General features: G+C 45.9%; 1 protein-coding gene across 1 annotated transcript in view; it reads left to right on the forward strand.

Moving 5' to 3' along the window:
• Positions 1-16,777, forward strand: part of LOC111139271 (multidrug and toxin extrusion protein 2-like) — a 68,822-nt gene that overhangs the window by 8,788 nt on the left and 43,257 nt on the right. Inside the window, exons 2-7 of the mRNA XM_022491509.1 lie at positions 1,305-1,373; positions 4,311-4,459; positions 5,223-5,265; positions 6,045-6,089; positions 7,637-7,734; positions 9,667-9,764. Coding sequence (XP_022347217.1) covers positions 1,305-1,373; positions 4,311-4,459; positions 5,223-5,265; positions 6,045-6,089; positions 7,637-7,734; positions 9,667-9,764 — 502 coding nt within the window. The remainder of the gene's footprint in view (positions 1-1,304; positions 1,374-4,310; positions 4,460-5,222; positions 5,266-6,044; positions 6,090-7,636; positions 7,735-9,666; positions 9,765-16,777) is intronic.

Raw genomic sequence — 16,777 nt, forward strand, 5'->3', positions numbered from 1 at the left:
CTTGCATTCCCACCAACAGTGTAGGAGGGTTCCCCTTTCTCCGCATAAGGACGGCCTTTCTGATACCGAGTCAGAGGAATGTCTCTCGCCTCCTTTGGTAAAGTGGAAGATGGTGTCCTGGACAGCTTGCCACGGAGATACGGGGCAAGTCCGGAGCTGGCTGAGCATACAGGCGGTCACCGTATGGGGAGGGGGTGACGTCAGAGCTCGGGGTTAGCAGCCCTTGACGGGAGTCAGGGCAGACTCTGATAAGGACCCTGACCTGGGGAGAGACTCGGAGCCCTCCAGGAAGAGGAATAGGGGGGCTTCCCTGTCTTTTCCTGGAAGGCCGGGGAGTGTTTGGAGTTTTAAAGATATTTATTTATTTGACAGACAGAGATTACAAGTAGGCAGAGAGGTAGGCAGAGAGAGAGAGAGGAGAAAGCAGGCTCCCTGCTGAGCAGAGAGCCCGATGTGGGGCTCAATCCCAGGACCCTGGGATCATGACCTGAGCCAAAGGCAGAGGCTTTAACCCACTGAGCCACCCAGGCGCCCCATGGAGTTTTAAACCTTGATGCTGCCCTGGGCTGGCAGGCAGAGTACAGGGTGTCTTGGCGTGGGCACCTCCTGCCCTGGACCGGGGCCTGGGGACTTGCTCCGCGTGTGGCCTGTCACCAACTCCCCGGGGGGGCTGGAGTCCGTGACCTTGGTCAGCCAAGAAATTAAACTCACCGGGGGTCGACCTCCCTGCTAAAGGTGAGATGGGGGATGAAAACGAGGGCCTCCAGCTCTCCCCTACCCCCTACCAGCCACTGCAAAACAACACATTGGGCTGTGCTCTCCATGGTCAGGGACCCAGGCTGAGGCCGAAGCCAGTGGGTGACCCAGAACGAGTCCCTGTGTCTCACTACAGGATTAAAGCCCGGGGCCAGCCTTCCCCACCTCAGGCCACCACCTGGATGGCCGCAACTTTCTGGAACTTGTGGCAAGCTTGTGGCACCTGCTCAGGACAGGTTTGCCTCGCACGTCGAGGACCAGGGTCCTTGCTGTCAGCTGCCGGTCACAACCTCACTTCTTCACAGAGATTTCGCAATGGGCACTGTGTGGAGAAAACTTAGGTGGTAAGACACTGTTGTCGACACGAAGGGATTGTGATCCTCTCGTCAGAGGCTGCATTTCTGTTTACAGTTGACAGTCAGCCGTTCGACCTGAAGGAGAAAGCCTTCCGCTTGCTCTTTGGAGATATTCGCTCCTTGGTGTGGGGGGAGCCGCTGTCCCCATCGGTCCCCGGGGTGTTGGCGCAAGCTCCATGTTGTTCTTTGCAGGTGGTGAACATCATTGGGATTTCCGTGGGAACTGGCTTGGCCTCTGCTTGCGACACTCTGATGTCTCAGGTGAGGACCGTTTTGGCCAATTATCTTTCCTGTGGGAAACCACATAGGGGACTGTCCCCTCAGTGGCTTTTGTTGCCTTTTATTTGTCAAATATGATGCTGCTGGTGACTGGATATAAGGAGAGTCGGCTTCCCTGTGTGCTCAGGTGGGGCTTTCCTTTTTCTTTCCTGTTATGATCTCTCCCACCCTAAAACTGCCCTCCCTCGCCTGGTGTTGAAGACTCATGTGTCCATCTCCTGCTCCCATCTGTCTCCTGAAGTCCAGGCTTGAAAGTTGGTCACGTTCCAGACATCTCAAACTCAGCTTGACCAGAACTAAACTCATCAGACTTTCCCACCTGAACTGTTTCTCTCACAAGAATACACTGTCCTCCACTCAAGTCAGAATCCTTTATCTCCCATCTCCATATGTTATCAGAGAATCTGTTCATTTCTCTGTCCTCACTGGCTGTCATGGGATTGGGAATTCTGGTTGGGTGTGCTAGCATAATCAAAGGAGAGTCATATTCTGGTCCAGGCCTTTCAATCCTGGGTCTGTCTTCCATCTCACCCACCTACTTTTTTGTTTTTTAAGATTTTATTTATTTGAGAGAGAGAAATCACAAGTAGGCAGAAAGGCAGGGAGAGAGAGAGAGGAGGAGGAAGCAGGCTCCTTGCCGAACAGAGAGCCTGATGCAGGACTCGATCCCAGGACCCTGAGATCATGATCTGAGCCGAAGGCAGAGGCTTAACCCACTGAGCCACCCAGGCGCCCTCATCCGCCTACTTTAGAAGCATAGTGGTTTCCCCTATAGGATCCGAGATGCTTGGGGAGAAAGGCTTTATCCCATTCAGTCTTGGAATCCTTAAGTTCAGCCTTGTGCTTTCTATACCCTGGAAGTTTGTTGAATGAGTGACAGGAAGGCAGGGAAGCAGGCAGAGATGGGTAGATGCTGTCGACAGATGGTTGGGTAGATGGACGATGGATGGACAGGTGGATAAGTGTTTGGGTGGATGGTGGATAGATGGTTGTGTGGATGGTGGATGGATGGATAGATAGTTGGGTAGATAGTGGATAGATGGTTGGGTAGATGGTAGATGAATGAGTGAATAGATGGGTGGTGGATAGATGGATGGGTGGATGTATGACGAATGGGTCCTGCCTTCAAACCCAATGCCTGGGAGAGTGAGGACAGGGTTGTGTCCCAAGGAGGGAGCAGCACTGGGCATATGGGGTGTCTCCTGAGCTGTTGTGCAGCTCCACGGCAATTTGTGCATGAAGGTGTCCTGAGATGGTTTCTATGGGCTAAGCCAGACATGGCTCTAGAGGAATTAATGCGATTTAAGCTCAAGTTAGCTCTGGATTGGCATGGTGTAGGATGTGAATTTTTATTTTAAACTAGTTTTTTGTCCTTTTCTTGTACCATTTATTTTTATTCATATTTTAAAAAAAACAAAGACTACATCTATGACTTATTTCACCATCTATCAATATATAATGGGCATTCTTCTGTATTAGTAAATGTATTCCCTAATAGCACGTTGTTTCCTGGATTTTTATTTTTTAAAAAGATTTTATTTATTTATTTGACAGAGAGAGAGAGAGATCACAAGTAGGCAGAGAGGCAGGAGAGAGAGGCGGAAGCAAGCTCCCCACTGAGCAGAGAGCCTGATGTGGGGCTCGATCCCAGGACCCTGAGATCATGACCTGAGCTAAAGTCAGAAGCTTAACCCACTGAGCCACCCAGGTGTCCCTTTATTCTTAGTTTTTAAAGATCTTATTTATTTGACACACAGAGAGAGCAAAGCTTGGGTGGGGGGGCAGCAGAGGGAGAAGCAGGCTCTCCAAGCCTGATGTGGGATTCAATCCCAGGACCCCTGGATCATGACCTGAGCCCAAGGCAGCTGCTCAACCGACTAACCACCCAGACGCCCCTTAAATAGCCTTTTAAAAAGATTGTAAAAAAAACTAATAAAAAATAAAAAGATAAAGGTCAAGTACATATAGAAACTTCAGATTATGTAGAAAAATATTTAAACAAGGTGGGGGAAAAATCACTAAAATTTAATCTTCTGAGTTATCTCTATTAACTTTTTGGTGACTGTCCTACAAACACTCCCATCTGTGTACACTCACACATCCACACCATTCCAAAATCTGCATGGTTTTAAACCATGTGTTTTGGAGAACGTGGAATGAAGCAGGTGCACACATTCCCTTTATAATATTCTTTGTCATGTATATTGCTTTTTAAAAAAATTTGTTTCTATTGCTTCTTGTACTGTACTTTTAGGTAGACCCCTTTTGGGTGTGGAAGGAGATAATCATTCTGGTTACTTGAAGGAAAGGGAACGTGGGAAAAGCTCCACGAGACCCAGACTCAGCCAGGCCACTGTGAGGTCGCAGCCCCTCGGCCTGGGTCGGGTCTGCTTCTGTCTGGGGCCTGCCCTATCCTCCCCTGGACGGCTCTCTCCTCCGTGCTCTTGCCACCCAGCGGCTGCTCAGCTCTGGCTTCTGTACCCTCGTTCCTCCTAGTCTTCAGCAGGTTATGTCATTTTTCCATCGACCCTGTCTCACTGTGGAGGCCACTGGGGCAGCTGCCGTGCCCCTCCCCGGTCCCAGACATGCAGCTTGCCCTGTGCCTCTCCCAGATGGCTCTCAGCACACTGTGGCATTCTTTTTATATTTAAGTCAGTTTTAAGTTTTTTTTTTTTTTTTTAAGATTTTATTTATTTATTTGCCAGAGAGAGAGAGAGAGAGAGAGAGCGAGCACAAGCAGGTGGAGCGGCAGGCAGAGAGAGGGGGAAGCAGGCTCCCTGCTTAGCAGAGAGCCTGATGCGGGGCTCCATCCCAGGACTCTGATCATGACCTGAGCTGAAGGCAGAGGCTTAACCCACTGAGCCACCCATGTGCCCCACACCGTGGCGTTCTTTACCGTTATGTGTTTCTTCTCTCGAGTCCTTTGGAGGCAAGAACCTAAAACGCGTGGGGATCATCCTTCAGAGAGGAATCCTCATCTTGCTGCTGTGCTGCTTTCCGTGCTGGGCCATCTTCATCAACACGGAGCGCATCCTCCTGCTTTTCAAGCAAGACCCTGAAGTCTCCAGGTCAGCAGTGTCACTCATGTCAGAACCCCAGGTTCAGAGTTAGGGGCTGTCTGGTCCTCTTCCCCACGTCCACGTTCCCTGGACTCGAACCCTGTGGCAAACAGAAGCTGTGACGCGGACCATAGGAGAGAGGGCTGGCGGGGACCACCTGACACGGGGTGACGTGGGGTGACACAGTGACCTGGTGCCATGTCCCGGGTGAAAAGATGCAGGACAAGAACATGTGTTTTGTAAACGCGCAGAGTACTTCTCTCCTCCCAGAAGCAGAACGGCAACACAGTCTCCTTCCTGTTTTTTTTTTTTTTCTTTTCTTCTTCCCATTTGTTTTACGAGTTGAGGTGTTACTTATTTTTTTTTAAGCTATAATTCCAGCAAGCTCTGTGGCATCGCCTACAGGGTACGTAGGATGCAGGGAGGCACCTCCGCTCTTCTAGAAGACCGTTTGGCCGGCTGCAGTGTGAGATACACCTACAGTCCTGACTCAGTTTCTAAGTCTTGCCCAGTTTCCAGTTCATGTTGCTGTGTATTCCTTCTACCTTTTCGGCGAAGAATGAGCTGGGAGGTGTGAAGTCCGGCTTTCCTGCAGCCTGCCTACTGTAGGGTTGATTTGGGTTGTTGGAAAAGTCTCATAAGAGTGTTAAATTTCCCCATGTAAATTATGTTCAGTTTTAATTTTTAGAAAGTACTGCATGGATTCAGTTTGAGGAAGTATGATCAGCAATTGTTTGAACGTTAACCAACGGCTGCTTGTTGTATATTTCAGGATAGCCCAGATTTATGTGATGATTTTTATTCCTGCTCTTCCTGTGTCAAGCTTATTATTTTTAATCTTTCATTTTTTAAACGTTGATTGATTGATTGATTGATTGGAGTGAGAAAGAGAGAGAGCGAGAAGATGAGTGGGGGGAGGGGCAGAGAGAGAAACAGACTCCCCGCTGAGCAGGGAGCCCAACTCCGGGCTCAATCCCAGGAGATCAGGACCAGAGCTGAAGGCGGACGCTCAACCCACTGAGCCACCCAGGCACCCTGCATTGCACCGTGTGAAGCAGTTCATGAATGTGGTCATGTGTGTGCCTCCGTCCTTTCATTTATATAATGCTGTTCCTGTGTCCGTTCCCCAAGTATCTCTTGGACCTGCCATCCCTCCCTTTCTGATTCTCAAAGCTCGTACCACTTTGAGGTCCAGCAGCTTACAGGAAATACACACACTGATCATGGGAAGAGCTTCCCTTCCTTATGCCGTGATTACTCTTGATTGCAAGCTAATCAGGATGTTTCCGGGGCTCCCCGGGGATTTGGGGATATACCCCCCCCCGCCGTTGGTACCCTCAGAGCTGTTCATATGTCAAGGCAGTGAGCCATTTTCTGCTTCAGCCAGTTAGAGGTTGACTTGTCCGTTCTGTCAGGCAGTCCTTTCTGGAAGATTCCAAACAGTTAGCATGCTAGCATTTAATGGTGTGGCTCTGGTTCTCCGATTTTGTGGTCTTTCATCAAGAGGAAGTATCTTCTTGTAAAACGGAACTCACAGGGACTGTTGGAATGACACTTTGATATTAACGAGGACATTTCCAGTTTCATCTTACAGGCAGCCTTCCTCTTCCAGCTGCAGACGAGATATTTGCAAAGCCAGGTACAGGTTCTTTGTCTTTTCTTACTCCACGGTACTGGAAATGTAGAGTAAGTATTCTTAGGGCATTTTCTAGGAAAGTAATTCACAGGTTTTGTTGTTTTGTTTTATTTTTTTCCTGGAATTCTACCCAGAGCTCCTTGTTGGGGAGACCTGATGTCTCGTGGATGGATTTTGTCCAGCTCAGGGGAGACACCCGTCTCCATCTGACTGACTCCTGCGCCCACCCCTGGTGTTACTGTGCAGTCCGCACCCTCCACCCCTTACCTCTCCCTTGGGCTACCTACCGGCTCTGCGTCTGGGCCCAGGCCTGGCCCTGGTGCCTCTGTTTTTGGGGAAGAGATTGCAGAGTTCCAAGGGCCACAACCCCAGAAGTGCCCAGGGTTCACGGTGCCCCCAGTACACCCGAGAGAGAAGGGACACAGGCGAGACGGGCAAGGGTAGAGGTGAGGGGTGACTTCTGGCTCACCACGCCACCCTCCCCAGTCCCCCTTTCCTGAGCTGCCTGCTTGCATCCGTGTGACTTCTGTGCACTGAAGCGACTCTTTGTTGTTTTTTTTTTAAGATTTTATTTGTCAGAGGGCGAGAACGTGAGCATGAGCTGTGGGAGAGGCAGGCCGGCGATGGTCCTGTGCTGTCATTTAAAATGACATAAAAAATCCGTAACTCGGATTGCCCCTCTGTTCAGGAAGACTCCCTCTTCCTCTTGCCTGTCTCATCGCTCTCACACGACTCCCTCCCCGGGAGGCGTGGTGGCTGTTTCCGCACCACACGGTCCCACCAAGAGCCCCTGCCTGGCCTACCTCTTAACTGGATTCGCTCGCTCTCTGCCTGCATGGACGGGGACCGCCCACAGATGGAGGGCTCGTCCCACCTTCTAGCCTCCCCACCTCCACATGCCGCTGGCAAGTCCAGGCTGCACCTGGGCGACCGATAGGCTGCAGATTGGAAGCTTCCACGACCCCCTGCTCAGGTTCCACTGATTTAATTAGAGCGACTCACGGAACCGAGGACAAGCCTGCTTACGATCTACCAGTTCATTATCAGAGTAAATGACAAAGAATGCCGACAGCACCCACCCCGCCGGCGAGGTCTGTGGGAAAGGGGTGCCATCTTCCCATCACGTCCTTACATTCACCAGCCTGGAAGTTTCCTGAATCGTGTGCTTTTGGGGGAGGCAAGATTGATCATTATGAGAGAGGGGCTGAAACAGTCGAGCTTCTAACCCTGGCTTGGTGTTTCTGGTGACCAGTTCCCATCCGGGAGCCCACTCACAGTCCCCTCATTGTGACAGAGGGCACCCTTGTCACCCAAGACATTCCAAAGGATTTAGGAACTCTGTGTCAAGAACCCGGGTTGAAGACCATATATTAGAACAAAGGACTCTGCCTGGTGCTCTTATCGCTGGGGGAATCACAAGGGATTTCGGAGCTCTGTGCGGGGAACTGGGGGGAGAGAGGGGCCGAGACTAGTATATGTGTCTTCCCTTATTTCATGCCACCTGATTAGCTCTTGAAAAAGGCTATTTGTTTTCTTCTTGGGGATTTTAGGGCATCATCATGCCGCAAGTGATCACTGGGATTGCAGCGAATGTGATCAACGTGGGCATGAACGGCCTCCTGCTCTACGCCCTGGACCTCGGTGTCGTGTAAGTAGCGACCCTCTCATTCCCCAAATCCCGAGTGCGTGCCGGGTGCCAGCTCCAGTCCCAGGGGCTGGGATATGGGGGAGTGAGGCAGCCCGGGAGGGAGCCCTGACAGGTGTCCCTTAAGACAGGGCAGGGGCTGGTGCTCAGGACGGGCATCCAGCCCAGGCTTTGGGGAGGGAGTGAGGGGCTTAGTTGGGGGAGATGAGGGAGAATGTTCTGCAGAAAGTGCTGTGTGAGCCGGCACCTGCATGTCAGACTGGAGTTAGCCCGAGGAGCCTGTGCAGACCGAGGTGGGCACCTAAGCAAAGGCAGGAGCAGGGGCAGAGCACGGTGGGGAATTCTCCCGCTCTCTCTGAGTTGTAAGAAATTGAGCCAATTCCATCTTTATGAAGCTGGAGAACATGAGGGTCCCATGGAGGTGCCATGCTGTTGGTCCATCTCTCAGCTAAACCTCCCGCTGTGCGCTGGCCCAGAGCAGCCTCCCCTGCAGGTGGCGGGCATGGTCCCACCAGTGCCTGGAGACGCAGCCCTGAGCCCTGGCAGTGTCTGGATGCCTTAGGGCACCGTGTTTCTTCCTAAATGAAAACTGGTTTAGCGGGTCTTGATCGACACTTTAAAAAATGAGGTATATTATGAATAACATAGAATAAAATGTGATAGAATAGGAAACACGAGGAGATATGGGCGTATTTTCAGGGGACGTTTGTTCCTGCATGTGTGTGTGCGTGTGTACACATATTGTTGTGGGTACCAGGTAGTGATAGAAAATTTCTTTCCTACTGTTACTTGCAATATGAAATATATATAAAAGCCATTAAATAAAGGAGAGTGGAGAGGTGGAGTATAAGAATAATCAATGAAAAAAGTTTTGTAACATCTTCTTTATGCCAAGAGCTGAAAGAGGCTTTGGGTGGGGGTGGGGTGGGGGGGTGAGTTAGAGTCGACAGGTTTGTGAACTGGTGACGTCAACCCATGTAAACAGCTAAGTGGGGGGTCCGGGTTTCCCCTGCAGGTGCACCTTACAGACCCTCTCTTAGAAGTTTCTTGAACAAAATAAATAAAGAAAAATCTTAAAAAAAAAAAAAGAAGTTTCTTGAACAAATCTACAAAGGACAGTTTTGGGGGGTAGTTGGGTAAGAGGAGAAGAACCCACTGGAATGGATTAATCCGTGATAAAATTCAAGGATCGGTCAGAAGAGTGAAGTGAAAAAATAGAAAGCAAGCATCCCTGGGCTCCCTGTGCCAGGACGTGGCATCATTTTACTCGTGGGATAAAATATCTGTCGAGGATGTTCTAAGGTTATCTTGTAATAGCAAACAAGTTTATTACAATCTTGAGAAATAATACCGCTGTGAACCGTAGACCAGTATTTTGAACATAGTAGCTGTGTTTTGATACTCCATGTATCTGTGTGTAAGAAGTTATCTGATGGGTTATTTGAGGCTGTGAGGACAAAGAATGGTGACACATGTTTATATGTTCTTTTGTTTTTTGGATGATGATTAGTCACCTTTGGGTCTTCCAAAATTTAGCGTTGCTGGAAAGAAAACAAGTCTGTCTTAAGTGGGTACTGTATTTAGACCATTAAAAGGTAGCTTACGGGTTCTAGGCCTTTTTTTTTTTTTAAGATGTTTTAAAAAATTTATTTGATAGAGATCACAAGCAGGCCGAGAGGCAGGCAGAGAGAGAGAGGAGGAAGCAGGCTCCCTGCCGAGCAGAGAGCCCGATGCGGGGCTCGATCCCAGGACTCTGGGATCATGACCTGAGCCAAAGGCAGCGGCTTTAACCCACCGAGCCACCCAGGCACCCCCGGGTTCTAGGCTTTTCTAAAGACTGATTCTCTAACGGAGCCAAAGCTTGTCAGGGGTAGCCTGTTTCTTTGTACTTGCACAGAAGACACTCACAGGGAATGATCACGTTCTCTCCCTCAGAGGATCTGCCTGGGCAAACACCACTTCCCAGTTCCTCCTGTCTGCTCTTCTTTTCCTGTATGTGTGGTGGAAAAAAATTCACGTCGACACCTGGGGAGGTACGAGGACTTTGATTTCTTACATTGTTATTTGTTATTCAGAAGGATGTAATTCCGGTTTGGGGACTTGTCCCCTGACCCCGAGAGTTTTTGTGTTGTTTTTTTTTAGTCTTTTGGAAAATTTAAAAATTATAGAAAATATTTAAATTGGTCAAAATATAAAAGTTACAGGTCAATATGAGATTTTTTAAATTTTATTTTATGTCTGCGAAGGCAGCTTTTGGTCCTAGAAAACCCATTGGCAGCTGTTCGGTTGTAAGAATTGAAGCTTATTGAATTAAAATTGCGATGCGAAAGTCCTGACTGTTCTTTGCAACTCATCCTGGTGTAGTAAAGCAGAGCTGGGTTAATGTCTTATCAAGGCAAATGTACAGACTGAACTCAAAAAACGGGTTTAACTTACAGGGTAGCTTAATTCCCTTAAATAGTATAACATGCGTTTGTAAATTTAGTAAAATTGTGGTAAAGCATCTATCACAGAAAACTTGCCAGTCTTAACCATTTTAAGTACGTTCACGACGTTGGGTAAACATCACCACCATCTCTTTCAAAAACATTCCTATCACCCCAAATAGAAACCTGTGCCAGTTAAGCAATAACTCCCCATTTCCCCCCTTCAGACCCTGGTAACCTCCAGTCTACTTCCCGTTCATCTTGTGCCTTGAAACCTTGCTGGACCCGTTCATTACCTCTAGCAGCTTTCTCGTAGACTCTGGGTGTTTCTACATGCAGGATCATGCCATGTGTGAACAGAGAGCATTTTACTTCTTCCTCCCCAGTTTTGATGCCTTTTATTTCTTTTCTTCATTAATCGATCTGATAGAACTTCCAGGGCAATGCTGAATAGCAGAAGTGAGAATCTTCATCTTGTTTCTGATTTCAGGGGTAAAGTTTTGAAGTTTACAGTCTTTGGCCATTGATACGATACGTGTGCGATGTTCACAGAAGCCCTTCTCAGGTTGAGGAAATTGCCTCTGTTCCTAGTTTGTTGAGTGTTTTTGTGCATAAAAGGGTGTGGTTTTTTTTTTTTTCTCCGTTAACTGAGATGAGCAGTATTTGTTTCTCCCTCTCTTTGTCTTATTAATGTGATGTGTTGCACTGTTTGGTGTTAATCATCGCTTGTGTTTCTCGGGTAAATCCCATTGGGTCACAGTGTATGATCCTTTAATATGCTGCTGGGTGCAGTTTGCTAGCATTTTGTCAAGGATTTTTACATCCGTATTCATCAGGGATGTTGCTCTGTGATTTTCTTTCCCTGTGTTGTCTTTTTTTTTTTTTTTAAAGGATTTTATTTATTTATTTGACAGAGAGAGATCACAAGTAGGCAGAGAGGCAGGCAGAGAGAGAGAAGAGGAAGCAGGCTCCCCGCTGAGCTGAGAGCCCGATTCGGAGCTCGATCCCCGGACCCTGAGATCATGACCTGAGCTGAATGAAGGCAGAGGCTTAATCCACTGAGCCACCCAGGAGCCCCAGCCTGTGTTGTCTTAATCTGGCCTTCGTATCAAGGTGATGCTGGCCTCATAGAACGAGGCTATGAGTACGGTAGTGTTACTTACTCTTTTATTTTTTGGAAGAGTTTGAGAAACTCAAACTTGGTGTCAGTTCTACTTCAGATGTTCGCTTTAATTCACCAGTGAAGCCGTAAGAGTTGGACTTTTCTCTGTTGGGAAATTTTGATCACCTGTTCAATCTTTTATTAAAGGTTTGTTGAAGTTTTCTTTATTTTTTTTTTAAGATTTTATTTATTTGACAGAGAGACAGACAGCCAGAGAGGGAACACAAGCAGGGGGAGTGGGCGAGGGAGAAGCAGGCTTCCCGCCGAGCAGGGGGCCCGATGCGGGGCTTGATCCCAAGACCCTGGAATCATGACCTGAGCCGAAAGCAGGCGCCCAAAACACTGAGCCACCCAGGCACCCTTTTGAGGATTTCTATTTCTTTTGGGTCAGTTTAGGTGATTCTCGTGTTTCTAGGAATTTTGTCATGTCATCTAGTTATCTCATTTGTTTCCATATAGTTGTTCCTAGTACTCTCTTATAATCCTTTTTATTAGTGCTGAGCAGGGAGCCCAATGTAGGACCCTGGGATCATGACTTGAAGCTTAACTGACTGAGCCACCAGGGGCCCCTCCCCTGTGCTTTGTTTAAGAAGGTGTTTAATTTTTACATATATGTGAGTTTTTCAGATTTCCTTCTAGTATCGGTTTCTGTCCTTATTCTGTTGTGATTGGGGAAGATACTTTTTATCACTTCAGTCTTTTTATTTTTTTAAATTAAAAACTTTTTTTTATTTTTAAAAAATTTTTAACTTATTTTTTATTTTTTCAAATATATGTATTTAATATATATGTGTATATATATACATATATATGCATACGTATATATGTATATATATTTATGTTTCAGTCTTTTTAAATGAATTTAAACTTGTTTTGTGGCCTAACATATGGTTTGTCCTGCAGAATGTCCCATGTGCACTTGAGAAGAATGTTGCTGGTATGGGGTGGAGTGTTCTGGAGATGTCTGTTAGGGCCAGCTGGTGTATAGTATTGTGTTAAGTCCTCTGTTTACTTAATGATCTTTCGTACAGATGTTCCATTCATTACTGAAAATTGTGTGCTGCTGTCTCCAACTGTTTTGTGAAACGGATTCTCCAGTTCTGTCAACGTTTGCCTCATCTTTTGGGGGACTGTGTTGTGTGGTGCGTACATGTTTATAATTGTTATATCTTCTTGATGAACTGACTGTTTCATCAATATATAATGTTCTTCTTTTGTCCTTTCTAACATATTTGACTTAGAGTTATTTTGTCTCCTATTAGTATAGCCATCCTGGCTCTCTGCTATTTGGATGGGATATATTTTTCTGTCCTCTTTCTTTCAGCTCATTTGTTGGTTGGTAAGTCACTCTGTCGCTGAAAGTGAGTCTCCCCTTGATAGCATATGGTTAGATCATGATTTTTAGTGCATTCCGTCCATCTCTGCCTTTCGATTGGAAAATTTAATCCCCTTACATTCCAAGTGATTACTGATAAGGGTGCACTTTCTTTGCCATTTTACTATTTGATTTCTATAGGGCTTATACATGTTTTTGTGTTTCATTTCCTCCCCTACTGCCTTCTTTTGTGTTTAGTCGAGTTTTTTTTTTTTTTTTGTAGTGAACTGTTTTGATTCCATTCTCATTTCCTTTGTGTAGATTAGATTTTTTTTCTTCATAGTTACCATGGGGATTATACTTATATACTTAACATAAATTTCTAACAATCCTGTTTGAATTGATACCAGCATAACTTAAGGAGCATCTGAAAATGCTTCTTCTGTACACCTCTCTCCCCCACACCTTTCGTTATTGTCATCACTGATTACATCTTCATTCTTGTGTGCCTGGTAACGAAGACTCATAATTCTTTTCTGTACATTTGTCTTTTGTTGGAGTTATAATCCAAAGATATAATAACGCTGATTTTTCTCCTTGCCATTATAGTTACCTTTACTGGAGGGCTATATTTGTTCACACAACTTTGAGTTACTTTCTGGCATCTTTTTATTTCAACCTGAAGGACTCCCTTTGACATTTTTTTTAGGGCAGGTCCAGTGGAAACAAAATTCCTCAGCTTTTGTTTATCTGGGTGTATTTTATTTTTTAAGATTTTATTTATTTATTTGACAGACAGAGATCACAAGTAGGCAGAGAGGCAGGCAGAGGGAGAGGAAGGGAAGCAGGCTCCCCGCTGAGCAGAGAGCCCGATGCGGGGCTCAATTCCAGGACCCTGAGACCATGACCTGAGCCAGAAGTAGAGGCTTTAACCCACTGAGCCACCCAGGCGCCCCTATCTGGGTGTATTTTAATTTCTCCCTCATTTTTTAAAACAAGATTTTATTTATTCATTGGAGAGAGTGAGCATGAGAGAGGATTGCATGGGGGAGGAGGGGGAGGGAGAAGGCCAAGGCCCAACATGGGGCTTGATCCCAGGAGCCCAGGATCACAACCTGAACTGAAGGCAGATGCTTAACTGACCGAGCCACCCAGGTGCTCTGAATTTCTCCCTCATTTTTTAAGGACATTTTCATCGATACACAAGTCTTGGTTGACAGTTTTTTTCCCCAGCAATTTAAGTATGTCCTTCCACTGCCTTATGGCCTCTGTGGTTTCTGATGAGAAGTTGGCTGTTAATTTTATTGCAGATTCCATGTATGTGATGAGTCATTTCTCTCCCACTGCCTAAAAAATCCTTTGTCTTTTGACAGTTTGGTTATAATATGTCTTGCTGTGGATCTCACTGAGTTTATATAACTTGAGCTTCTCGGATGTATGTATTCCTATCTTTCTGGCAGCCATTAACCTACCTCCTATCTGTGGATTTGTCTATTCTGAACTTCTCACATAAATGAAACCATACAATATGTGGCCCTTGGTGACTGGTTTATCTCACTGAGCATAAAATTTTCAAGGTTCAGCCATGCTGTGGTGTCTATCGGCACTTCATTTTTTTTTCTTAAAGATTTTATTTATTTATTTATTTATTTGACAGAGAGATCACAAGTAGGCAGAAAGGCAGCCAGAGAGAGAGGGGGAAGCAGGCTCCCTGCTAAGCAGAGAGCCCCACGCAGAGCTTGATCCCAGGACCCTGAGATCCTGACCCGAGCCGAAGGCAGAGGCCTTAACCCACTGAGCCACCCAGGCGCCCCACTTCATTTCTTTTTTTACAGCTGAGTAATATTCCATCGTAGGGGAACACCGTCCTTTACTTATCCCTTCAACAGTTAATGGATACTTGCTTTCCACTTCTTGGCTATTATGAATAATACTGTCAACATTCATGTACAAAGTTTTGGGTGGATCTATCTCTCAGTTCTTTTGGGTAAATAGCTAGGAGTAGGATTTCTAGGTCATATGATAATTCTGTGACTAACCATCTACAGAACTGGCAGATATTTCCAAACTGGGTACATGATTTTACATTCCCATCACAACCTCACCAGCATGGATTTTCCTTTCTTTTCTTTTCTTTTTCTTTTTTTTTTAATTCCAGGTATCCTATTAGGTAGGAAGAGGGATCTTATGATTTTGACTTTCATTTCCCTGATGGTGGATGATGTTGAGTATCTTGTGTTTCTTGGCTTGCTTGGCTCTTGTATTTCCTTCTCTCTTTACATTTCTCCAGCTCCTTGTCTGGCCGTGAGAACACTTTCTATCACGCCATTCCATCAGACGCTTTACACATTTATGTGATTCTGTTACCCTGGCTTTCACCTTTCTCACCTGAGTAGACTCTGGGGTCTTTTGCTGTCCGTTCTGCTAACTGGAACACACATTTCAGTGGCATCTGATTGGATTCTCTGTCTTGTGTTTTTTGCCCCATGGGTACAGCTTTAAAGTCCCAAATTACCGACTATTTAAAAGTCACAGGAAAGTACAGAGAATAACATAACCCCCATAATTTACAGTACCAGATTTAATAGATGGTAGCATTTTCTTTCTGCCACTTAAAAAATAAAGATTACAGATAGTCTTTGCGTTAGTTAGGATTTCATTCTGCTATGCATAACAATTACTTTAAGAAGATTGGAGTTTTATTTTTCTCTCCCCTTTAGGATATTCAGAGATAGGTGTCTGGGGCTGTAATGTCTGTCTATAGTGTCATGGTCATGTGCAGGGCCGTAACTGTTGGTTATACTCAGACAGGTGGCCGGTTGGAGGGAGGGCTGGAATCCCACCTGGGCCTCATTCACCATGCGCCCTGGCACAGGACCTCAGCATGGATCTTCTGCCTGAGCTCTATGTCATGGTGTGGTATCCACCCGCAAGGGGCATTAAATAGGTTAATAGAGGTCACTTCGTGGACCACGTTGGCTCCAACATTGCTCTTGGGTTCCAGTTAGTAGGAACGAGGAGGGAGAAGAACAGGACACCCTCGCTTTAAGTGTGGCAAAACTTCGGGAAAGTTGCCCACACCAATTCTGATCTGCCCTGCTGCCCGGTACCTCACCGTATGGTCATAATAAGTTGCAAGAAACGTACACATGACCTCTAAGCTTTTTGTAAGTTTCTTTCTGTGAAGGGTAAGGACACGGATTTAGGTGGGCAAACAGTGGAGACCACCCGGGAACATAGCTCAGCTGTGGCTTTTCTGCCTTCACCCCGGATTCTCATTTGTCTTGCGGGATTTCTTGCATGCTCATGCTGGACAAAGAAGTCCCCTGAAGAAGTTATTTACCATTCTCCTGATGGGTCTAAATCCTTCTTAGATAAGTAAACTGACATTGTGGCATGCTTGCTTTCCATCAGCTGGGTCCCAGTATATTCATACAAATGCTGAAGACTCGAGATCGGAGTTTGCCCACAATAAGAAAAATACTATATGCACATTTGAAAATGAAACTAAGCTGTTAGAAGTGATAAAAGAAGAGCGAGCTTGGGCCCCTACACCTTAACTCTTTCTTATAATCAGCCTCCTTTCATTTTTCTTTTAACATACATTTATTTATTTATTTATAAAAATTTTATTTATTTATTTGGGAGGGAGAAAATGAGAGAGAGAGAGAGCACAAGAGGGGAAAAGTCAGAGGGAGAAGCAGACTCCCTGCGAGCAGGGAGCCCGATGCAGAACTTGATCTCGGGACTCCAGGATCATGACCTGAGCCTGAGGAAGTCGCTTAACCGACTGAGCCACTCAGGCGAGCTTTCTTTTCACTTTCCAAAGCAGAAATGAATGGCATCTTAGAGAACGTCTTAGCATCGTTCTGGCTAGCCTCCACATCCAAACCCTGACGACGTTCAGTCATTTCCTCTTGTCAGATCACAGTTCTTAATCATTTCAGATTCTTTCTGTTTCAAAGTCAGATTATTTCTCCGGTTCTGTGACAGCTTTGTTGAGTTATATGATACAGATACCTGTATGATATATAATATATAATATATATAACATATAAAATATATATTATAATAACCAATATATATAATCTGTAATATACCACATATTATATATATTTAACATATAAAATGGTGTATAGGGGT

The sequence above is a fragment of the Enhydra lutris genome, unplaced genomic scaffold (genome assembly GCF_002288905.1).
Source record: "Enhydra lutris kenyoni isolate GAN:26980312 unplaced genomic scaffold, ASM228890v2 scaffoldscaffold97, whole genome shotgun sequence".
NCBI lineage: Eukaryota > Metazoa > Chordata > Mammalia > Carnivora > Mustelidae > Enhydra > Enhydra lutris.